Source organism: Danio aesculapii, chromosome 23, assembly GCF_903798145.1.
Source record: "Danio aesculapii chromosome 23, fDanAes4.1, whole genome shotgun sequence".
Lineage (NCBI taxonomy): Eukaryota > Metazoa > Chordata > Actinopteri > Cypriniformes > Danionidae > Danio > Danio aesculapii.
In genome coordinates, this window is record NC_079457.1 from 21161201 (window position 1) to 21187576 (window position 26376).

The 26376-nt window shown below is 38.1% G+C and overlaps 1 protein-coding gene across 2 annotated transcripts; it reads left to right on the forward strand.

The window, feature by feature from the left end:
• Nucleotides 1–2966: 2966 nt before the first annotated feature.
• Nucleotides 2967–24656, forward strand: fignl2 (fidgetin like 2). 2 transcript variants are annotated; one of them, XR_008835881.1, is made up of 3 exons: nucleotides 2967–3145; nucleotides 5012–5153; nucleotides 15591–15822. XR_008835881.1 is itself a non-coding variant. In XM_056449751.1 (3 exons), exons 2-3 carry the CDS (start codon nucleotides 5129–5131, stop codon nucleotides 21370–21372), a joined length of 2064 nt encoding a protein of 687 aa, XP_056305726.1. In that variant the 5' UTR covers nucleotides 2967–3145; nucleotides 5012–5128; the 3' UTR covers nucleotides 21373–24656. The 2 variants fall into 2 exon arrangements, 1 of the variants encoding a protein (XP_056305726.1); XM_056449751.1 differs by lacking the exon at nucleotides 15591–15822 and adding an exon at nucleotides 19334–24656.
• Nucleotides 24657–26376: the final 1720 nt, after the last annotated feature.

A 26376-nucleotide genomic window follows, 5' to 3' on the forward strand; every position in this document is an offset into this window, starting at 1 on the left:
ATCATTATTGTAGAATTAAGTTTTGGATTTCCTGTCTGATTTTTGAAAATAGTTTTTGTGTGTAAAACCAGGGGTTATATGAATGGTGGGAATTTCAATTCAATTAAATGTATTTGCATAGTGCTTTTCACAATAATTATAATTCCAAACAGCTTTACAAAAGGTATAAAAGTTATTACATTACAATCAGAAGGTTTTGAGATATAATTATAATTATAGATATAATTATCCTGCAGTCATACAATAAAGTGTACTTTTCCGAAAGGGGATGTCTGTGTGTATAATACATGTTCAAAAGTGATCTGATCATTGCAATTTTAAGCACCATTTGTGGTCTGTAACTCAGCATTAAACTAGAAGAACCAGAGTCGGGGTCTAGGTCTAATAAAAAAATATACACTAAAGACTTTTTTCTGTGGTATATTTTTTACAGCAAATCAACACAAAATAAGGCCCCAAATTTTAAGAAAAGCAGCAGCAAAATTGTCATTTTAGGCTGCAAAATTCAGAAAAAGTCCTACGAAATCCTGGAGAGACTGTTTACTGTAGCAATAAAGTGTACTTTTCCAAAAAGTGATGTATGTGTGTATAATACAAAAGTGATCTGATCATTGCAATTATTAAACACAATTTTTGTATTGTGTATTGCTTAAGACATTGTGCTGTCCTCGAATTTCCACATATATTAAAGGGCACCTATTTTACCCCCTTTTCAAGATTTAAGATAAGTTTTTTGTCTCTTCAGAATGTGTCTGTAAAGTTTCAGCTCAAAACACCCATCAGATTATTTATTATAGCTTTTAGATTATTGGAATTTGCAGCTTTGAACACAATGCAGCTGTTTTTGTGGCCTGTGCCTTTAATGCTAGTTCTCTCCACCCACCGTTCCCATGTGCCTGTCAAAGTGTGCCTCAATCTCCAGTTGCGTCAGATAAACAGCACAGTGACAGACATGAAGGAAGCAGATCTTACGTATTGTTTGTGAGAAAAACAACAGTAAGAACTTTCCCAATGATTATTATTTGCTGTATTGTTGTGGAGTTGCAATGAGTCACACACAATATCGTTACAAAGTTTGTGCGTGCGCGCGCACACACACACACACACACACACACACACACACACACACACACACGTTTGTTTTTGTCAAAAGTGGGTACATTACATAGGTTTTCATTCAATTTATACTGTCAAAACCATATATTGTATTGCCCTCACCCCACCCTACCCCTAAACCCACCCATCACAGGAGACTGTGTGCAGCTTTACTCTCTGATTAAACTCATCTTGTGGGATTTATAAGCTTTTTGAGAAATGAGGACATCACCAATGTCCTCATATTTCACCTCCTTTTTTTAATACCTGTGTCATACCTATGTCATTATACAGATTTGTGTCCTGATATGTCACAAAAACACGTACACACACACACACACGCACACAGTGGACACACCCAGTATGCATGTTTAACTTACTTTAATTTGCACAACAACTGTGACAGGATACACGTTATGCTGTATGGATATGTGTTATGTTAATGTACAAAATAACCCTGATTGACGTCCACAAACTGGGATTAAAGCATCTTTTTTTATAATTTTTATAATTTTATACTGACACGCGGCTGTGGTGATAAAAATGGTAAAATCGCTTTAATTCATTACAAACATGCACAGTTTTAAAAACATTTTAAACTTAAAACTCATTGTTGATCACATTTGATGATGATTGATGATCACAGCGAGCTGAACAGATCTTTTAACAGTTGCTTTGTGCACTTCCTGTCTTGTTGATATGATGATACGCGTTACTACATAGTCATGTTAAGACGTGACTGTCAATCAATTCGGTGGGCGGGGGGACCACACTCCTACATTACGTTGCGGTGGGCCTCAAAATGGGAGGGATTTGGATCTATCTATTTTAACGTAAAGAAATTTAAAAAAAGAGACTTGTTGTCTTTATATCCCCCCAACATGACTGTGGAAACACTATACCTACACACAGTTCTGTCCAATTGTCATCATAGGTGCCCTTTAAAAGTTTTATAGTTTTTTTTTTTTGTAGTTGTAAAAGAGAACATCTGCATAAAATATACTCTATTAATGAATTGATATTTCACAGAATTTCACATTTTTGTCAAAAAGGCTGCAGTTAGAGAAACTGTAGGAAATTGTCTATAAATGTCAACTAAAACCTGAGGTGATTTTTTTACATGCATCATGTATTAGTAAAATAACTAAATAATAAAGTAGTTACTATACTAAAATAAAAAATGTCTGCAAAAAATGGTGCTAAAAATATAAGTGTTGGATTTAAACAAAGAAAATTAACTTTAGTATTGTTTAACTTAATTTGTTTGTTCAAATTCAGCCAAAATAAATTGTTTACAACCACTTAACAATTTTGTAAATCCAATTAATCATCTTTGAATAATTGTTTTCAGTGTACTTAAATTTAAAAGTTAACTTTTTAAATAAGTTTAATGTCCCTTTAGTAATTGTATAGGGTTTTTGGACTCACTTTGCATTTGAATGAAAGTTATAGTTCTGATCTGAGGCATATGTGACACATTTTGGTAATACAATGTTTACAATATATCTAATGCCAAGAGAGTCCGAAGTAATTTGACCATTTTGGTCCAAAATAAACATCTTTATGGTAATTCCCTTTGGGACATGACTAGCTCAGCTTTTGCCTTTCCCTCCACCACTCTATGTGTGTGTGTGTGTGTGTGTGTGTGTGTGTGTGTTTCTCTCTCAGAAAAAGAACACAAGCTGCACTCCGAGCATGATTGGTCAGCTGCCCCCACCCACAGTCCTCCTCTCATTCTCTCTCTCTCTCTCTCTCTCTCTCTCTCTCTCTCTCTCTCTCTCTCTCTCTCTCTCTCTGCTTAAATAGTTTTAACAAAAAATAAAGCGGGGGGATGGGAAAGCTGGGGGAGGGTGATTGTGTGTTTGTGTGTGTGTGTGTGGGTGCTCTGTTGTCACTGGTTGGGAGGGAAAGAGAGAGAGGGAGAGAGAGAGGAGAGTTGAATCGTGTCCCATATGTGGAAAAAAAGCATAGTAGTGCACACACGAGCCTGTCTGCTCCGGGGATTATCTATCTGCTTTTGAATCTGATGTGGAAATGCAGGCATGAGTAGGTGAGTCTGCGCTGATATTAAACCAGACACTTTCCTCCTGCTGTCACCGAGCTTCTTGGGTGAAGCTGTAAATGATTAAAGTCTTGACTCTGCACAGGACTGTCCTCTACTTCATAGTCATTCTGTACTATTTACCTTGTTCTTCACTGTGTTTGATTGCACCTTTATTGCTTTACTGTGAAAGAGACTCTGCATTCTGCATGCAGGTGTTTGTAAGCATGCGGCTCTTGATGTCTGCTTGAGTTGGGTTTGTAGATGTGTCAGACTTCATGCTCAGAGTTAAGAGGCTCTTGGTTTAGGGTGGTCTTTCGGTCAGTGAGCAAATGTGAAGGGATTCATAGTGTGAATATTTCAGATGTGTCATTGTGGAATTCATTTTTGGGGATTAGTTAGTAGTATATTTGACAATATTAGTTTAATACATTTGATCATAAAACCAGTGATTACAAGAACCGTGAGAGTCATAAATGAAATGTAATGTATTTATAACTTTTGATGTTGTTTTTGTTGGTGTTATTGTTACTAAACTAGTAGTTAAAGAGAATATTAGCAATAAAAAATACTGTATTGAAACTTTCACATAATTTCATGTTTCTGATGCAAACCATCAGTTAATATAAAACTATTAACTAAAGATTTAGACATTGTGTTTCATCGCAAAGCTAATGAATATAAGAGAATGTTTAAACACATGCTGTTTTACACAATATCTGCCTTTAATCACAAAAACAGCAGATACAAGAAAATAAATCTTTATACGATAAAGTATATGAAGGCATAATAAAGTGTATTAAAATTGTTTGTAGCAAAATTGACTGTTAATTGGCTGTTATAAAACTAATAACTATTAGCTGTACTAAAACTAACTAAACTAATATTTCATACAATTTCTGCATTTTAATATAGAATCTGGGATACAGATTAACATGTAAATAAAACTAATCTCTAAAAAGGTTCAGAAGTAAACTAGCTGGTGATTAAAAATGATGTGTTTAAAATGATTTATGTTCTAATTAAGTGTAAAATCTCGTAATGAATGGTGTGTCGGACGGTTAACATTTCATTTCCTGAAAGCAGGGCTGGACGCCACACTGTTTGACTCGCATTATTATGTAATATTTTTCATTCATGTGTGAGCTTTTCCACACGCTCACTCGAGAAGGAATGACGCTGTCCTTTGAGGACACACCAAACAAATTGCTCATGCTGGATTTCCATATAGAATTCAAAATCGAGTTCATATTGGATTTGTTTTAGTTATGGTGTGATCCTGTGCATTTCTACACATTGTTTTTTTATTTATTATTATTTTAAAGCATTATTTGTCTATGTCCATAATTTTATTTTATTGTCAGTTTATTATGTTTGGATATATATTCTTTTTGTGAAGCACAATATAGCTGTTTTAATATTTTTCCCTTTTAACATCTGTCATAGGAAAAAAAGAGAGTTAATTGAACCAGGAGAGTGTGTGGTGAGGGATGAAATGAGCTTAATTTTCTGAAAGCGTGCTCTCTGCGGCTGTTATGAGTCGAGGGGAACGGCTATGGTATGCATGGTGCTTTTTGTCAGGGAGATTTAGAAAGCCCTCTTTAGAAGCTGGACACAACCATACAATCAGCTTAATGCCAGTGTGCAGGCTCTTAATGAATACCCCTGTGTGTGTTCAGCCCACAGTGAGAGTGCCTGTGTCCGTCACTGTTTCACTCCTCTCCAAAATTGAGGGTCTTGATTATAGGTTGCACATACTTAAACTCACATTCATGCATCATGAACTGGTTCGTTTACATTTAAATAATGCATTGCAGTGTATGTGTGTACATTCAGCCCTATTGAATGCTCCTCCTCTTTTTTTTCTTCTTCCAGAAACACGTTTTTTAGAGTCCTAGTGCGAGTCCAGGCCAGCGATGGACTACAGCCGTACAGACGCTAACCTGGGTTTCCCCGCAGAACTGTTACCATAATCGAGACCAGGTCCGCAGAATGCTGAGTCCCATTGTTCCCTATAGTAAGTGCTACATTTCTGATGTTTACACACAACAAATGCAATGAATAACTCATCAGATTTGGAATAAAAGGGTTAAAGGGTTAATTCAAATGAGAAGTGAAATTTCTGTCATCATTTACTCAACCTTCACTTGCCACAAACCTGTTTGTTTTGTTTTTCTGTTGAACACAAAAGAAGTTATTTTGAAGAATGTTAGGAACTGGTAACCATTAACTTCCACACTATTTGTTTTTCCTACTATGGAAGTCAATGGTTCCTAACATTCTTCAAAATATCTTCTTTTGTGTTCAACAGAAAAAAAGATTGTCGTAATGGTTTAGAATCACTTGAGGGTGAGTAAATAGTGAGTAAATTTTCATTTTAGGTGAACTGTCCCTTTAAGACCTGTTCACACCAAGGATGAAAACTATATAGTTTTAAAATGATTCCAAAACTGTAACAATAATGGCAGAGCTGTATAATTGGGATACCCTTCAGATTAAATTAGAGCCACTTAATGAGCTTTAAAATGAAAGACAGCAAAACTGCAGTGCGCTTTTAAAAAATAAACGTGTGTCGATTATAACATACTGTACACTTGAAATCAGATTTATTAAACCCCTTTAAATTTGTTGGAGAAAGTTTTATTTGTTTTATTTCAGTTAGAATAAAAGCAGTTTTTCATTTTATAAAAAACATTTTAAGGTCAATATTATTAGCCCCTTTAAGCTATATATATTTTTTGATAGTCTACAGAACAAACCATCATTATACAATAACTTGCCTAATTACCCTAACCTGCCTAGTTAACCTAATTAACCTAGTTAAGCCTTTAAATGTCACTTTAAGCTGTATAGAAGTGTCTTGAAAAATATCTAGTCAAATATTATTTACTGTCATCATGGCAAAGATAAAATAAATCAGTTATTAGAAATGAGTTATTAACACTATTATGTTTAAAAATGTGTTGAAAAAAACTTCTCTCCGTTAAACAGAAATTAGGGGAAAATAAACAGTGGGGCGAATAAATCTGATTTCAACTGTATGTATGGTTTTAGTTATTGATTATAGTTATTTTGGTGTGAGCAAACGGTTATGTTTTTTTTGCTGATTTTGTGCAACTTCAAGTATTAGTATTAGACTGTTGGGTTAGTTTTAAGGTTGATAAAATAAGTTAACACTTGCAAAGTCACTACACTCCAAAAACTGCTGGATGTTAAAACTACTTAAAAGGAGCTAAATAAACACATTTCTTGTAGGGTTTTTGGGGACAACGTAGCTGTTTTATGTTTAATTTACTTAAATTTGCAAAAACAATTAAGTAAATTAATCAATTTGTGTTGGAACAACATGAAGGAAATGTGTGGAGCCCTGCATTTTACAGTGTAGAATGACTGACCATCAAAATAAAGTGCTTGCAGATTTTAAGCAGGCAGTCTAAAATGACTGCTAATGACTGCTAGCTGACATAGTAACTCAAAGTCAACGGAATGTCTAGAGCCTCAAAATAAATTGAAAAATGTCCCTACGGCTGCTTTGTTGGTAAACCAGTTTGAACAATAGCACATTTTAAAAAACCCAGAATATCTCAGATGTTTATCTCAGTCCTTGTCATAATGTTTTGGGGCTGAAACTACCCAAAGTGTATGTGATGGACAGGTGTGGGGGGTGAGATGATGACTCTAGCAGCAGAAACCCTGTGGTTCTGCCAGTCTCCTCTTCCCTCCATGATTACCCACCAGTGTCCAACATATACCACTACCAGCACAGTTACTTCCTCTGTCTCTCTGCTTTTCTGACTCTCTTCTTCTCTCCCTGCCTTTCTCCAGCTCTCTTCCCCCTCCTCACTGTTCTGGACTGACCTAATAACTGACGTGTCCAGTTTTAGCCCCCATTCCTAACCCCCCTGCCAGGCTTCATTCGAGCTCGGCGCTGGCTCTCTCCAAAACAGCATTGTTTGTAGGCCAGCATGGGGTTTCTTCCCCCAGTTCTGCCTGAAGAAATGCTTTTTTCTCCACTATTTAGCTCTTCTTCTCTGAGCTTTATAGGCATGACAGTTACATGAAAAGAGGGAGGGAAATGAAACTAAAGGACCAAGGCTCCTCAATTTGAGATGTAATCATGTATTAATGAGTGGCCGGCATGAATACCTTTCAGCTGGCTTGCTAGGTTGTTGCATCAACCGATTACCATTCATGTCTAATATGGTGTTATAGTTCCATTTAGCGAGTCATTTAGAGGACCTTTGTCATATTTGTCAAAAGAATTACTTTGTGTTTTTGTTTTGATAAATTTATTTTGTCATGCAAGTAGGTATAAGGAAATTCTCTACATATGTTTGAGAAGACAGTGAGCACCTTCACTGTGAAAAAACAGACTTTTAATGTCATTTTTATTTTTATTTTAAATACAGTTTAATTTACCTGGACACGTCATCACATGTCATTTTGATCTATTGCTTCATAAGAGATCGATGATGGCGAGTGCTGTAGTTATTGCAGTTGCGTTATTATTTTGGTATTTATCTTCAAGAAATCGTTGAAGGCATCGAAATCATGTTATCATAAGGATATAATCTGGCAATAACATCACAACTGTACTGTGTATTTATACCATGGCCATATTCATCTATGTAAACATACGAAAACAACGTTAACATTATAGCAGGCACTGTAAAAAGGTCATTCCCAAACACTTGACTTTTCTGACAGGGTATTCGAGTGTCATTGTGTGACAGTATGTTGTGGGATTGCTGTACAAGAGTAATTATCGGGATTATAGATAGCGAAATTTATCGTTTTTTATTTTAGCGTTTTTTTTTTTAAAGCATGACAGTAAAACACAAACGCCGTTATGAATGTATTAAAACAAGTGCTTGTTTGATGTAAAAATTCGTAATAATGACAAAAAAATACTAATTTGTGCATCTCCTTACTTCCGTTTGTAGTCATGCTGTCGTTGTAGATAGTGTATTCTGGGAAATTTTCGTACACCATGGTTTCGAGTGTGGTCCTGGAAAATCTCAGTTTCAAGGGCTATCTAGGCCTTCCCCTTATCCCTACGCCTTCAAGCTTAAGAGAATTGGGACACCCCTACCTCTTGACGTGAATGCGCAAAACAAGGGGTCAGGGGAAGGGCTAAGGGGTAGAATTGGGATTGGGCCTTTGTATTGAAATCCAAATCAATCGTTTTGAGTCCGGTTTTTGACATGAATGTATTTATCACGCAAGGATGCTTTAAATTGATTAAAGTCATCTGTTACAGTGCTCAGCATAATTGAGTACACTCCATTTTGAAAATGAATATTGTTATCCATTTCTCAGTGTATATAGGCAATGTATTTTGGTGCATTTAAACAAAACAGATTTATTAAACTGATATATTTATTAAAATTATATTTTAGTCACCAAACATATTTAGAAATGGAAAGATAATACTATTAAATTCGAGCAAAATGTTGCAAAATAAATTACAACCTACAAAATTTCAACTAAATTTTTAAATTTTTTTGCTTCTCTTGATTTTTCTTCTTTTTTAAATTTGTATTTAATATTTTTCTATAACATATAAATTTGGGTGTACTAGTTCTTGAATCGTTATCGTAAGTTGTTTAGTTAGATAAGCTCCAGATTTGGCTTCCATACTGATTAATCTAATGTATATGCACAAAATTATAATATTGTATAGCTCCCTTTTAAAAATATTCATTTAAAATATAGATGTGTGAGGGGCGTACTTATATTTGCTGAGCACTGTAAGACATTCATAAAGTTGCAAATATTTCTAATTTAAAACAAAAATGTTCTTCTGAACCCAAAAAAGGAATTGATTTCTGAAAGATCACATGACACTAAAGACAAATATGTAAAAAAAACATTTTAAAATAATTCTGAAAGCAATATTTGATCAAACAAATGCAAATAAGTCATCCAAAATCTATAACAATCTCTTGAAAAGGCGGAAAATTTAGAATTCTTTGTAGATCTGGATAGTTGTTTGTTTGCAGTTCAGTCTACACTCCTCAAATCCTGATTTTCCTGTGCTGCAACATGCATTTGGATTTAGGAACTGGTTTGTTTGTTTTGAAGGTTTGATGTTTGCTGACTGTGCAAAGTATATGTGTGTGCGTGTGTGAATATTTCCCCGAGTGTCTAGTGTGATATTAGGACAGCACACAAAGCTGCTAGGTATCCCTTCTGTTTACCCTTTGAGCTTTCCGGACATTCCCAGTGCTGATATGTTCTTTCAGTTCATTTTCTGCCTCATAAGTCGCCTCTGCTGGAGTCAGGTGAATGTAGGGCAGCTTATGTGGTATATATGTGAATAGTGTCACATCCATGCTGGAATTTTCTTTGAGGAGCAACTGAGAATTTCTGACATCGGTGTTTATGTTCGACTCAGAGAGGACAGGCATTTTTGTGCTCTCTCTACGTCCACTCGAGTATTGTGTTTGATGTGTGTCACATTGCTTCCACAAACAAAAGTGCAGCTCTGATGAGCATGTAGGAACGGCACGCTGAAGAGTGTTGAGAGTTGAAGGAAATCTGAGAGAGATTCCTGGGGCCATGGATACTCCTGGAGGGATTTGGTGCAAAGAATCTGTAATCTGCACTTCAAACACACCCTTAAATCAGTCCCAGGCCAGCAGCCCATGAGTGCTCTAACTCTTGTTGCTCGGGGGGCCCTGCTGTCCAACATATTCCTCTTTTAAAGAGAAACAAGCATAGCCTCAGCTCTCCGGCTTTACTATGACCTCATTTCTTCCCATCTCCAACCCAAGAAGCACTCTAATTGCATCTGTTAAGTCATTAAGGCTTTGAGTTGGGTCTATGGGAAGGGGTGCGCTGGATGCCTCAGAAGGAGCGATTAACAACGAGCATCCAACACATCTATTCTAATGAGAGCGACGGGGTGAATGTGGCCCTTGAGTAAACAGGCAAGGTGCTGAAGTGTTTGTGTGAATGAGCGTGGGGTTATTAGTGGCGAGTGTGAATGGACTTTAATTAGCCCGCAGTGTAGTCAGTGAGATGGAAGAGAAACGGCGGCGGTAGGAAAAGGGGCTTAGAGATACACATTCTGCCTGGGACCCCCTGCCTCTGCTCATCATCTCACCGTCATTGAAGACAGCTCATTAGGCCCGTTGCTGCCACAATTAGGCTTCCAATTAAGTCCTGTGCTGCTGAGGGTTATTGGGCGTCAGGCTTGCAATCTCTGCTCCGAGATGTCCCAGATATCCCTCAAAGGGCTTGTGTGTGGTTCTTTAATTAAAGGTAGAGTTTGCTGAAAATGAAGAATTGTGTCTTCTTTTAATCACCCTTGTGTTGTTCTCATCCTGTATGACTTTACAAGGGTTTTTACAAAGGTGTCTTTTTGAAAATACAATGAAACTCGGGTTCAGTTTTATTTATAGGAACAAAGTGACTTTCGTTATATACACAAAAAATGTTCTTTAAAATAAGTACTGTACTGGCTTTGGTGGTTTTCAAGAACATCGATTTGTATAATGACATTGGTATTACAATGTTGATGTGGTTTATGAAGACATTCCCTTTGTCCTTATAATTCGAAACTGTTAAAAATCATACTTAACTGTGTTTTCACATTGAAAATTTGCCACGGGTTTCCTGTTAAGCTGGAATTATACTTTCTCCTGGCGCTGCATCTCGCACCTCTGCTGACTGCGCGCACACCTTGCGAAACGGACAAGGCTTTTATACTTGCCGCGCTCGCCGTTGTGATATTCTTTAAAACGACAGGGGGCGGTGAAAGAAAACCCACCATAAAATCAGATGGATAAACAGAGAAGTAGGACGTTTCCGGAACTACGCCATATCAAAATATCGTTCAATATTTTTTTACTAATTATTTTTATACATTATTTTAATGATTATAAGCATTTTTATAACCATTCAATAAACCATTCGATTTTTTTATTAAACTTTGATGCATCACTTGCTTTTGTTCATATCTCGGACAGTTTTACCATTTAAAGTTTATTACCATATTAATCACAAGAGAACATGAGTTGCTCAACAAATATATTTTTATTATGGCAAGAATAAAAGCAAAAAAATATATATTTTTTTAGAAAAAGATTCTTTTTTAGATTTAGCCCGCTCCACAAATATATAAATCAGTGTTAAAGCTGTGATTGGTGGAAAAACATATTCTGTATTTGTAGTTAATGACAACAGAACATGAGTTACTCTACAAATGTTTTATTATCGCAAAAAATAAAAGCAAAAAAAGCACACTTACTAAAAAATACAGTTTTTTAGATTTAGCCCACTCCACAATTCACACATTATTGTCTGGCTAGTTTCTGTCCTCCTCTTATGCTAAAAAGGCAATGATGGTCCAACATTACAGATCATTATCACCAATAAAGCCCAGAGAAACAGGGCATCTCTCTGATCACGGGACATAAAGATGTCTGTACAGTCATCCTGTTTCAGACAAAATCTCTTCAAAGTGATTCATATTTAACTCAAATCAGTTGTGGCACCGCGCGCACTGTTCACTCGAGTCTCAAAAATGCTCTGCGCTCAGCCAGCCGGAATCATGCCGCGCGGACCCAAAGCGAACATCCGCAAACTCCGCGATGACGTCACATTCGGACGCGTCGAGTATAAACCAGGCTTTAGGGTAGGGGTTAGGGTTTGGGTAAAGCCATAAAATAAGCGTTTTTACAGTATAACATGCATTATGCCTGGGGCTGGGCGGTATGATCGTATATATCGTTACTGCAGAATGAAATGTGTACTGTAAAAGAACTTTTTATTCTGTGTATATAGATCTAATGTAAATAAGTGGCTAACTCATATGCAGATTGTGTGAGGCTGACTGACAGTGTTGTCAAGTGCTTTATGTTTTTCTACAAGAAGTCATCACTTACGGTTGAAATCAGAATTATTTAAACCCTCTTCGATTTTTTCTCTTTTTAAAATATTTCCCAAATGATGTTTAGCTTTCGTTTTACAATTTTTAAGGTTCATTTTAATTCATTTTAAGGAACAACCATCATTATACAATAACTTGCCTAATTACCTTAACCTGCCTAGTTAACCGATTTAACCTAGTTAAGCCTATAAATGTCACTTTAAGCTGTATAGAAGTGTCTTAAAAATATCTTGTAAAACATCATTTACTGTAATCATGGCAAAGATAAAATAAATCAGTTATTAGAAATGAGTTATTAAAACTGTTATGTTTAGTGTTGAAGAAATCTCTCCTTTAAACAGAAATTGGGAAAAATAAAATAAACGGGGGCTAATAATTCAGGGGGTTTAATAATTCTGACATCAACTGTAGTTTCAATATTTATATAAGAATTGTAATTGTTTGTGTTTTGTATTTTTGATATGTTATGTATGTTTGATGTTTCCTTGTTTACCTATTTATATTTTCCTATTTAGGTTTTCTTTTCCTGTTACTTACTTAGGATATATTTGTGAGAAGATGTTTCTTAAATAAAATGTTTATAATATGAAGGTCTGTCCACATAAAACCGTGAAATGTGACATACAGTGAAATTTGCTGTTCATCTAAAGTCATATTTTGTTTTTCTAAAATAAAAATACAATCCAAGATGATCAAGTAAAATTAAGTCATTTTCTTTTTTAAATATTCAGGCTTATTTATTATATAAACTTTATACATTTTCTGAAATAACTACCTTTATAAAAAACAAAATCATGCAAGATATCATGACCATGACATAATTTACGCATGACGCTATTTCCCATACCGTCAAATGAAATTTTGGTAATATCGCTGAGCCCTAATTATGCCTATGGCGAGTCCTCATAAACCACCAAAACAAGAATGTGCATGTGTGTTCAACAGAAGAAAAATATATAAAGCATTATAGTAGCTGCAACAGGAAATGGTTCTAGCAATCCAAAGTCATAGGTTTGAATCTCAGGGAAAACTATAACTGTTAAAATGAGCATAAGAGTTAGGGGTTTGATTAAAGGAATACAAGAACAATTACAGTGCAGTGAAGGTGAATTTGGATAAAAGCATCTGCCGTATGCATACATTTAAATCTAAGATCCCAGTTGTGTGTTCAATACCTACTGTAGGGAAAATCTGTGATCATTACGGTCATAGGTTCAGCTGCCAAAGAAAACTGGAACTCTAAGTCACTTTAGACCATCTGCCAAATACATACATGGAAGTGTAAATGTAAGGTCATACAGGTTTGTATATATACTGCATCCAGTACAAGAAAATATTTGAGAGTATGAACAGAGAAAGTCATTAAATAATGACTGGGAATTTGAGCGAAGGCACCGCAACCCAGTCCGGGATCTCCATGAGGGGGCAGGGTGGAGAAGAAGGAGGGAGAGGGGGGAAAGACGGAGATTGGAAGAAGGGGATGGAGGAGAACAGGGGGAGATGGAGGAGAGATTGGGTAAGAGAGACAGATGGAAGGGGGTGATTGGTCATCACAGGGCCTTAGGACAGCTGTTCTTTGATATATTAGTGGACACAATGACCTAAACCTGGCCTGCGGCCACAGAAAATGGGAACCCTGTTTTTTTTTAGGGGAGGGGTGCCAGGCATTTGGCCATTTGTGGACAAGAATTAGCTTTTCAGGGGGTTGGGGAATTTGTTTCTAAAATTATGAGTATCTAATCATTCATTCAAACCACCAAGGCTTTGAGTTTCTCTTATTTTGTGGCTAAACTGTGCAACTTGATAATATGGTACTTTAAATTTTTTGTCATGTTTGTCTTTTTCTGCAAATTCAAATTTTTCATTCCTCTCACACGTGAAAAGTATGGTTTGAGACTCAGTATTTACCGTAGTCATCATCAACATCAGAAACATGTGGATGGCAACACTAACAGTGTCCCAAAAGGCTAAGCAATAACACCTTCAAAGCTGAGATTATGGACTGCAGCACACATAGAGAACTAGAGAGAGAGAGAGAGAGAGAGAGAGAGAGAGAGAGAGAGAGAGAAGGGGAAAAATCAGATCCTTCACTGCCACTCTCACAGATAGGCTCCTTCCTCTAGGGACCCCACGGGGCCTGCCTGAAAAGAGCCACGGCGTCTGGCAGTGTGCTGAGGAGCAGGTGTGAAAACTCATAAGGCCCACTGCCTCTTCTGCTATTACATCTTTTAGGTCCATGAAAAGGGAGCAGATGAGCAGAAAGAATGAGCGAGAGAAAGAGACAGAGAGATCATGTTAACCACACTGCTGTAACTAATGCATTGATTCATAGAAAATTGTCATAGTTATGGCCTTTTATGCATGCCTTGTAAATTATAAGAAGCTGGTGTCTTTTTGGATGTTTGAGGAAATACCTCACATGATTCTTTATTATTTTTCTTATGACAAGGTTTAGTGTTATTTTAGTGAGATTCTCACTTTTTTAGTAATAATTTTTTAGGTTGTTAGGTTACATTTTATTGGTTTTATATTACTTGTTAAAGTTAAAATTAAATTGAAATGTTTCACTGGCAACCAGCCAATTTTTTTTTAGCTTATATAGTTATCTTTTTTTTAAAATAAAATAATTAACGAGACATAATTATTGCTAGAAAATATATTTGTATTTTTGTTGTTATTTTGTATTTTACTTATTAACTTGTTTAATCAGAATGCATCACTCATTATGTGTGCCTGTCCCTTTTTAGCCACAGGAACAGTTTATTTTGAATTTGTTTTTAATGGAAAACTATTTTTGTGCCTTTTATAAAGTGTATTTTATATGCAATATTACAATTAATATGAATTATTACATGACTCTCTGAAATGCTTGATTCTAATTGGTCAATCCCAACATTCCAAGATGTTATTGCCCAATTACAACCAGTAAAACTAATAACACAGGCTCATCCGCGAGCTTTGAATCATCTTGATTGTTTATATCACACCACTGTTCCTGACTTTATGGCACCATCTTGCGAGTGAATAATAATACAAGTAGGTTAGTGTCAATGTTTTGATTCTAATTGTTTACTTTTATGTCAAGTAGCCTTAAAATAAGAGGGATGTTATATATCTAGCCAATTGTTTTTGCAGAATAAAGCCCTTCAGTCTTATATGACTGCCCTCTGGTTCGCATTAGGCTGCTGATAAGCTTGTCAGGCTTTATTATGCGAGAACATCCAACTAGATGTACATTATCTCTTACTTTAAATAATGGATTTAGATTATGCTAAAATATATTTACACGTAAAGTATCAATCTTAAGTGAGAATGGATTTTAAATAACCCTTGTAAAGGCTTTGCATGACTTTAAATTGCCCAATGGGCTTACATCATTGACATTTTGCAGTTCCTCTGCCTAAAGCATCGATTCAGAGACGTTTGTACACTGAATACAAATAAGCTGATGATTAAAACACAGGGTGCCGTCTTATCTCCACCGAGGTGATTAATTCATGCAAACACAATCCTCCCTCTGCACTTTTTTTTTAAAACTAGATCTACTCTTTCTTTCAGTGTCTCTCATCTTTCTCCCTCTCATCTTTGAAAGAGCCCTTCTTTTGTGTCATCTGCGTTCTTCAAAGGGAGTTCCACACATACCAGCACCGTGGGCTGAAGTTTCAGGACATAATTCCTAACAGGATACTCACTGTTCAACTTCGTTTCGGTTATTTTGATGTTTCACTCACAGAAACTGGGAGTTTTTATCAAATACTCATGACTGATATACTGTGTGTGTGTGTGTCTGTGTTATTTTTCATCACTTCTCATTAAAGTCGTCACTTATTTCAATATTGTTCTGATAGGTTAACATTTACTCTTTGCATTTGTCTGTGTGCTGTCTAGTTGAAGGATCCTTGCACAGTGTTTGTAGGATTTGATATTTGAATTTGCAATGAAGGGGGTGTCGTAAGTAGGTAAACCTACTTAAATCTATGTGTGGGGTTTAAGAACTGGTATCCCACAATAATTCTTGATTGGATTGATTCAGCCTGCTCCTGTTTACAACAGGCCTCTATGCAATCTGCCTGGTTTAATGGCCCCGTGTCCCAGAAGGCTTGTTGCATCCATGTAGGTTTTGTTCCTCAGGGCAGGAAAACAAAAGTGTCACGGTCTGAAAGTGCACACGGACCCCTGGGGAGCTGTGAAAAGCTGAGCATCCTCCAGCAGCCGGACCCGGTCAGCTCTCACATTGCAGAACCTTCTGCTCGGGCAGCCTGCTTGTAGAAGCATATAATTATTGAGTCAAAATCACAATTTCCTAAATTCTACCCACTGTTATTCACTGGTTGATGTTTCATGTGGTAACAAAATCTGTTTCCACATGTATTTGTGAAATATACACAAACAAACACATGCACAAATCTCCAAAAGAACGCTTCATAAATCCCAGGATGCCTCAAAGGCTGTCAGCGCACTGCTGCTGAATAGATTAATAAGATTTCCATAATTAGGCAGGCCTCTGACAATAGGATCCCTCAGCTTTTGTCTCAGGACCAACGGGATTGTCAGGCCAGGAGGACGTCTGCTGGATGGGTTGTCCAACAATGGACACACAGACAGTAAGGCGACCAGTGGAAACATCTGTCTCCCTGCCAGCCACGGACCCGCATTGGCGAACCACTCATCACGGCTCACACAAAGCAATGGTCAGGAGCCCCCATGCGGACAATGAAGTTTTGTTTAAAGGGCCCTTCCTATCTTAATCCACCCAGCACTCGTCTGTTTACTCAAACCTCTTGTGTTAATGATGTTTGATTTAAACTGGTCCCGCGGCTGTAGTTTAGGTACATGTGTGAGACACAAATCATTTTGAGACAGAGCAGCATTTTTCACAGCATGTTGACATATACTGCATTTTGTGATGCTGATATATATATATATATATATATATATATATATATATATATATATATATATATATATATATATATATATATATATATATATATATATATATATATATATATATATATGATGTTATTTTAATCATCAGGAGATTGAAAACTAATCTCAATGAGAACATTTCTCTATGAGAACTCATCATCGCGCTCTTAATTGGCATGTGTAATAAATTATTCCTCGACTTCATACTGTCATTTGTTCACAGAAATAGGCTGGAGTGGTCATTCCCACTTCCCACGGTGTAATTGGACCATCTATTCTCAAATGTCTAGAATGATTTAATCTCAGCAGCTGTGGTGATTTAAATAGAAACACGGATTAAATCACATCTATATTATTAGTCCCTGATGAGATCCAGCTCTAATTGCAGAGCAGCTCATTTGCAGTAGGTTTTATGCACTTTTAGCTTGGAACTTGGACACTGAGGTGAACCGTTCCTTATGAAGCAACCTGACCCAAATATCACTCCCATTCCAAATTTGGAAGCACTTTCGCGTGTGTCTTGATGCACACACACACTCATGTATATTGATGGAGTGGACAGCAGTTTGGCCGCCTGAATGACTTCCCTAATGTCAAGCCCCATCCTCTTACATAGACTCATGCGCGTGCATGCACATGCACACACGGTGTCCGGAGCGCCTGCTGTCCACTCCCCCTCCTCCTTTTCTACCCGTTGCAGGTTTTATGAGCTCCCCTGGGCTGCCATCCATCTCTGTCACACACTGGCCCCATTATTGTGCTCCATACAGCACTTCACAAACCAGCCTGCAGATGAAATTGTCCTGCCTACTGACTTTGACCAAATGATTTACCCGTGGTCATCTTATTTTTTACATTTCTGTGAGATTTGATTTTGAGTTTCCGTTATATTCGAAATATAAAACAATGGGTGCTATGTTAAACATGGGAAACTTGTGGGTCTAGATATATGAATATGAAGGACATGGTAATCCAGTGGCCATCTGGTCTGTTGGTGTGATCTTTAGGAATAAATAGCAGGCGTAATCTGAAGACACACATGGGAAGGTTTGGCCACGGGAGGGGCGAGAGTTTGAGAAACAGAAAGAGCATACAAAGGGGGAGTGCCAAGTATTTGGGAGAAAAAGAGTAAGGAGGAACATGGCATACAGGACTGAGGCGTGATTTAAATGCCAATAAAGCAGCAGCTTCGCAGTGTGAAGAGAAGTGTGAATGAGTGATCATCACTTTCTACCCAGATTGCACACTACAATGAAGATTTGCAGTTTATTTCTTTTACATCCTCATATCCCTTGTAGCCCTCACCCCAGGCTGATTCCTGACAGTTCAATAATGCCAAGCTATGTGTGGAATTTAGCTAATGCCTCTGGAAGGAGCAGTTGCAGACTCTCATGAATCGTCTGGTTTTAAAGCTGTTCTTTATGCTTTGAAATTCTCAAGAACAAGCAAAGAAAAATATTTCTCATTCAAGGATAAAGATCTTATGGTTTATATCTACAGGCATGAATCATGCATGTTCTAAAATAATATTTAGTGTTTGCGATTTATCAATTTGTTGTTTAATTTTTTAATTCTTACAAAGTATGTTGGGTCCATAGTTATGTCAAGTGTATTTTACATTTAGAAGTTTAGAAAGAAGGAATTTGTTTAATGAAAGATAAGAGAGAGGGTGGAGACTGAAAACATTTTTTTGTTTGTTTTTATTGAGGTTTCTTTTCCAACTTTCATGTGCATTAAGATCCCCTTTGCAACATTAGGCCAATATAATCAATCATAAGAAAGCTGGAGATAGCCAGAGGAAAGGGCATTCCACACTCCCAGTGCTTCATGGGAAGTGGCAAATGAATAGCACAACTATTTCATCCACTAGTCCCAACCCCCTTTTCCCCCTCCCTCTCTCTCCCCCTCTGTTCCTTCTCTCTCTTTCCCTTACTCTGTCAAGCTGGCTACTGAGGCCTTTTGGAGAAGTGCTTTGTGGATGGACTGTGGTGGTGGGAGGGGATGTATTGAGGGAAACATGCACAGGGTGATAACACAGTTTCTCCTCTGGGAGAACTGCAGATGGCAACACAAGGCAGCAACAGGGCCGAGGGCTTGAAAAGAGCAAATTCACAGCCATTCTTTTTATACTTATGGCAGAAAAAGAAAGACTCCCTCTGTGTGCATGCATACAATGCCAAATGTGTTCTGTCATTAAGCAAAATGGCTAAACAAATAAGCTCCACAATCAGCATAAGTTTTTAGTTGTTTTAATTTTTCTTAAAATAGTTTAATGTGAAGAACATTTGTCTTAATTGAACTCAGAACTGATTTGTGAATACTTTAAATGTTGGATTTTCTTGAAAAATCTCACCGATTTCTGTCTCTCGCAGGCCTATTGAAGATGCACTGGAACCCGGAGCATGCCCAGCCCCTGAGCCAGTGGCCTGAGCAGCATTTGGATGTGTCCTCCACCACCTCATCCCCTGCACACAAGTCTGAGCTCTACTCGAGTCGTGGTCGTGGCTCCTACAGCTACGCATGGGCAAATGATGACATCTCAGCCCTTACCGCCTCTAACCTGCTGAAGCGCTATGCTGAGAAATACTCAGGAATGCTAGACTCACCTTACGAACGCCCTACTGTGAGCGCATACCCTGAGCCTGGAGCCTTCGGGGCCCTCAACGGAGGCCAGAAAAGTGAACTGGAACCTTGGCCTCTTACGCACAGCACTGATGGGGCATATTCCTTGGTGCCTCCTTCCTCTCATGAAAGTCTATCTGGGCCAAAAGTGGTTCCCACATCAGCAGGACCACCAGGCTCGGGCAATGTATCAGCAGTTAACAGCAACCTTTCAGACTCGGGCTACAGTGGGAGCAGCTCCTGCAGTGGGCCCCATTCTAGTGAATACCCCCCCAGTTACAATGGCACCTACCTCTCTTCAGGGTACTGTCCCCAACCCAGTTCAGCACTTCCACCAGCCTCATTACATGCCCTTCAACCTAACCCGACACTTCTTCCCAGTTACACACCTACTGCCCCTGTGTACAACTACCCACCTAGCACCTACCCCCACCAGACTGGCCTTGCTCCTAGCTACACCCACCCAACAGCCCCTTACATCCCTTCTCCACTTCCCTCAAGACCCACAGTGGTTGGTGGCAGCTATGGCTATCAGAACAGCAGTATAGGGGGCTCAGAGCCTGGGGGCTCCCTGAAGAGAAAAGCATTTGAGATGACCCTGGATGAGGAAGACAGTGACAGTTCACGCTATAGGAAATATAGCTATGACCCCATGAAAACTGGGGGAGATTCTCCATATGGGGTCACTGATAAAGCTGAGTGTCGTGGAAATGGCTTTGGAACAGGTAGCACTGATCCTCAAGGCTTTAAACCCAGTAAACCTTCATCTCAGTCAAGCCTGGAAGGAGATGAGGTGGGAAAGTACAGTGGGCTAAAGCCCCTGGTTTCACCAACATACGGAGCCGCAGGGGACTACAGCCCCCCAGCAGCCATGACTGGAGAGAATGGAGGTGCGGAGCAGGGTTTCTCACAGCATCGTTCTCAGAAGCGCTCTGATCCCATGAAAAGTATAGAGCCTAGAATGCTGGAGCTAGTTAGCCGGGAACTGCAGGACTGCAGCCCAGCTTTGCTTTGGAGCGAACTGGCTGGGAACTGTCATATTAAAGCAGCATTAGAGGAGGACCTGCTGTGGCCTGTCCTGCGACCCAACCCCGCAGTCCACCCGCCGAAAACCATCCTGCTATTTGGCCCTCAAGGAGGGGGCAAAACCACTCTGACACGATCCTTGTCTTCTCAAATAGGTGCCACCCTCTATAGGCTGAGTTGTGCAACTTTGGCCTCTAAATTGAAGGGAGAAGCAGAGCAGCTCTTGCTCACTCTGTTCTCGGTTGCAACTGCCAGACAACCTGCAATGGTGTTGCTCAGTGAGGTGGAAGCCATTGAGGAGGAAGGTCTCAGACAGCAACTGCAAGCCCAGCTAGAGAAGATCCAACATAATCCGAGCAACCCGTTTCTGGTGGTGTGCACCACAAGACGGCCTGATTTGATCAAAGATTCCCTTCTGCGATGTTTCTCCAAGCGTTATCACATAGGCCTGCCAGATGGGAACACACGCAGACACGTGCTTCTGCAGGCGCTGGCGCCCCAGGGCTGCAGTCTCAGCGAAAGGGAGATGTCAGCAGTACTGCAGCGTTCAGAAGGCTTCTCTGTCTGGGAGCTGCTGCAGCTTTGCCAGCAGGCTCTGGCATCAGCTTCTGCCTCTGCACCAGTGCCCTTGCACAGCCTCCCTGCATCCCTTTCTTCCCCCACTCTCCAAGACTTTGAAAATGCTTTCTGTAAGGTACGCCCTCACAGCACCCCAAAAGAACTGGACACTTGTATGGAGTGGAGCAAGGTTTACAGCCACTGAAACCTAGTCAGCCACTGGTTGGGGACTGCTTAATGCTTTCTTTCTTTTTTAATGCTTGTTGCAGCCAAAAGAGTGGGACTTGTTGAGAAATTACAGTTTATGGTGGAGAGGCATTTTGGATTGAATGCATTTAATCTTGGGAACATGCCATGGTGTGTTGTTTTTTTTTTTTAATAAATATACATATACTTTATTTTTTCCCAAAGAAATGAAATATTAGGCCTTTCTTGAAGGGGCATTTATTAGTTGCTTTGCTTATCTGACAGAAAGTCTGATTTATATTATGGAATTTTACTGGAATTCCAATTAGCCTTGATCCTGGACTAAACCTGGAGGTTATAGATAACTTGATTTTTCTTCAAAAATACCCCAATTATTTGCAACTCTCAGGATCCTATTTATTCCCAGTCCACTCCAGTGGCATTGTATCTTTTGCGCTGATTTATTTGAAAGATCATTTGGTGTTAAAGGGCTTAGGATATATCAAAACTTTGTTGTTACCAAAAAATCCCACCAACATCATTTTGTCCAAGTCACAGCATTCACCAAAAGGTATTTACTGTTATGCAACCTCTAAGGAAAGAAAGCAACAGTATTTTTACAAAACTGATTGTTAGGCCACGGTCATATCTTGTGCACTTTGTCAAAGCGATCGTTTTACCAAAAGAGTATGCATTGCTACCCAAAAAGTATTAAAATGCTAATCCACAATGTCAGATAACAGAAAGAGACAAGCTTTTACTGTTGGTATACTGCTTTCGGAACACCTTGTAAAAGGTAAGATTTTCCAAATATAACATGTAAACAACCCATCACATTCCTCACAATCTCGTGAGAGCCTTTGCTCAGGACCCTCAGACACAAAAAAGGGTCCATGAATGACTATTTTCTCTCTTCTGCTTTACTCAGTTTATTTTATTAGTATATGTAGTCTTGTTTGAAATACTCAGGAAGAATTTCTTTACCTCAGAAATGATAACTAAAGAATGTATGTAATCTTAGGGTCTTAGTAGTAAGTATTGAGGTTGGAGGTGAGCAACAGACCTAACACAGACCTGTATACACACTGCATCTGTGCTGTTACCTCTTAGGTGAAACTTGAAAATGCTACAAAGACAAACAATGAATGTAATTCAGGTATTTCAGAGAATATCTGATGCCATAAATCCATGTTTTTAACTCTCTATGAAAACATTTTCCCTTATCTTTACCCTTTATTTTTGATGTAGATTTTGATGGAGTGATGATTGTCTTCATGAAGTGTTATTGTAGACTGCAAACCAGATGTTTGATTTTGTTGGACAAACTGTTTTTTTTTTTAGAAAACCATGGTACAGAATATGTCATCGTGTCTATTCAGTGTATTCTGAGAACAAAACCTAAACAACCCAAATATCAGAATCAGATTGCTTTACAAAATATTGGCAGCTAATCATGTCTAATCATAAATTGTGGTAAACCATCATGAGTAAATGTGTTAAGTAAAAAACACTCATCATGTAGACAATCCAAATGGAGCAGCCTCTACCAATGTTTCAAATATCCTGTTTGTCTGTAAGGTAGAGTTATTTATATTGTCTGTAGATTGGATTGCTGAATTTTGATCAGTTTTGACGTATACCCTGCCCACCCTATGCTCTTAGCACAATGATTTTCCCCATGGTTGCTGCCTCTGTACAGCCATGTGGTGAGCTGATTTTCCCATCCCCCGTTCTTCTACCTTACCACAGCCTTTTGGAGAAGCCATATTCTGATTGATGTCCAGTAACCCTATAGCACTGTTCGGTTCTTCAAGTACAGCTGGTGGCTTCACTCATGCCACATGGGTCAATCAGAATGACCCCTGGAGCACATATTGATCAGAGCCGAAGTGGCAGGAATCTGTAGAACCTGGCAGAGTCAGGGACATCCAGAGCGCACAAATGCATCATAATATTGAGTAGGAAAATTCTGCACCAGATCAAAATCATAGAAACTAAATTCGACCTAGCAGTGATCCTGTAACTAGTGCTCATTACAAATGGTTCTAATTATAATAATAATAATAGTTCCTTACATTTATATTGCGCTTTTCTGGACACTCAAAGCGCTTTACACATTTTTAGGGGGGGAATCTTCTCATCCACAGTGTGCAACATCCACCCGCACCACACACCAGCTGATTGGTGGAGAGGAGATAGTGATGAAGCCAGTTATGATATGGGGATGGTTAGAATGCCATGATGGTCAGAGGCCAGTGGGCAAATTTGGCCAGGATAAAACCCCTACTCTTTTTTTTTTTTGAAAGACATGGTTTTTTTTAATGACCACAGAGAGTCAGGACCTCGATTTAATGTCTCATCCGAAAGACAGTGCTCACTTAACAGTATAGAGTCCTCATCAATATACTGGGGTGTTAGGACCCACACAGACCGCAGATTGAGCCCCCCCTGCTGGTCTCACTAACACCAATTCCGGCAGCAACTTGGCTTTCCCATGTGGTCTCCTATCCAGGTACTAACCGAGCCCTGCTTAGCTTCAGTGGGCGACCATGTGAGAGTTTCAGAGAGCTCTAGCTGCTTATTACTGTTTCCACATCTCCAGCGATCACTTGTTTCTGATTTTGTTGTTTCTTCTTCAGACATGGGAGAAAATAAAAAGAATGTAGATGGCAACTATGATTTTACATTTACATTTACATTTAGTCATTTAGCAGACGCTTTTATCCAAAGCGACTTACAAATGAGGATTTTGATCATGGTCTATGTGCTTTTGGTAAAATAAAGTTAAGTATGAAAACCCATAACGATCATGAAAGGTCTGCAGATGAAGAGTAGGTAGTCTTTTGTCACTATTTGACCACAGGAGTGTGTACACTGTGAAAGCAATCCAGTCTAAAGTAGACAAACTCAAACATTTAAGTCCCCATTTGCACCTGTATTTAGTGATCTGCACTTGTGATCAGCTTGAGCTTCTTAATACCAGAATACTAAATGCTAAAATGCCATGATTTTATTCAGAAATCCTAGACAAACACAAGCGCATGCAGTTTAAAACAGAACACAGAGGGCAGTTGAACAGTTTGTCCAACAAAATTGTCATTAATTAGCTGTTTTGAATCTATTAGTACAGAAACTTTGTTCTTGGATCTTGTTCTTGTACATTTTCTGTAACCATTTCTACCTCATTTTTGCAGCATATTGTACATGAAAATATTTATTTCATGTCTTTTTTGATGTCTGTTTTAAAAATGATAATGTTCTTGAACTGTAATGGTCTACCTCAGAAAAGACTGTATTTTAAGAAAAAAGTATTAAACAATATTAAAGAGAATATGTCAAAAATTATTCATGTTTTAACTTTTAATGCATACACAAGTGGTTTGCCTTTATATATTCATATAAAATTCAAGGAGATTCAATAATGTAATATAAAGAAATTATGAACATCAAATAAATTGTCTCAATTTGCTATAGTTTATTACTGTTAACTAATTTCATTCAATGTTTAAGGTGTTCTGTGATTAACGGTACAGTACACAGTAGTTTAAAACAAAAAGCTAGATAGTTGATATAAAATATAGCCCATAAAGACGTGATGGAAATTGGGATAATTAAGTGTGTGATTGCAACCATTGTCTTAAACTATAGGATATACATCATAGCGCTTACCCCAACATAACCCTCATTAGGTCAGATGTTTTTTATTAATCAAATGTTTAATGTAAAGTGCTGATGGATGATAATGATTAAGTCTCTGATTAAGATGAATAATGAAGGGTTACACACAGTCCTTGCCCTCCAATACCATTCCTGAAGGATAATTGTTCTCCAGCTGCCAGCGGAATAAAATAATATCCATCATACACTCAATAACACACTCACCTTGTGGAAGCATTATGGTGAATAAAATGAATCTGAAGGTCAATAATCACCTTTTCACTGAAAATAAATCTCATGTGAATTAAGCCGGACTTTCTATTATAGAATTCTTTGAACTGTACAGTGTATATATGAAGAGTCTGCATGTAATTTCACTTTACGTTATAATATAGATGGCATCTACAAGGTAAAATTAGTGAAAGAAACATCTTTAAAGATTATAAAGCTAGTTTGTTCAATATCAGCCTCTTGTTCCACTTACAGAGTTATAAATCAGGGCAATTAGAGACAGGAACAGTTTGTAATTTGTTTACACAGTGTTAATTAGCACCAAATTTCCCTTCCCTGATTGGAATGGTTTCCTGCCTCAACCTCTATGAGATGCTTGTATTTCTGTTCAGACTAGTCTTACATTTTAGTGGTATCTATTTAATGCAGCCTGTCAATTGTAGCCAATCATGACAGAGTATATTTTGAAGCGCGGAATTACCATCCAATCACATACTCCTGAAGGCGGGATTAGAGGCATCAAGGCACGAGGTGTATGAGGTTGGACGGTTGGACGCGAAAGAGATTTAACGTTAACGTAACTAATGTTATTGCAAAACACTATGAACTATGCAAAAACATCATGAACATCATAAGGTTTGTTGAAAGAAACATAATAACTGTTAGTTTCGTGTAGTCGTCAAATCTGTGTTTCAACCTAGGAAAGATGTTTGCAAACAATGTCTCACGACCTGCATTTAACGTTATCTAAAGTAAGTTATTCAGATTTTTTAACGTTAATTAGCAAGAATTTTTTTTATATAAATAGAGAATTTTGCTTAATGTTCTCCATACTACATTATTATTATATTACATGTTACATTTGTATTTGTTTTTACTTATGTTTTTGAAGCTGCAGCCACAGATCTGGACGAGCTCACAGAGACTGTAACATCATACATCAGTTTCTGTGAGGAGTTATGCATCCCTACCAGGACCTACTTGTCATTTAACAATGATAAACCATGGTTCACACCAAAACTCAGACAGCTTCGTCAGGCCAAAGAGGATGCTTACAGGAGTGGTGACAGGATCCTGTACAATCGGGCCAGGAACACATTGACAAAGGAGATTGGTGTGGCTAAGAAAAGCTATG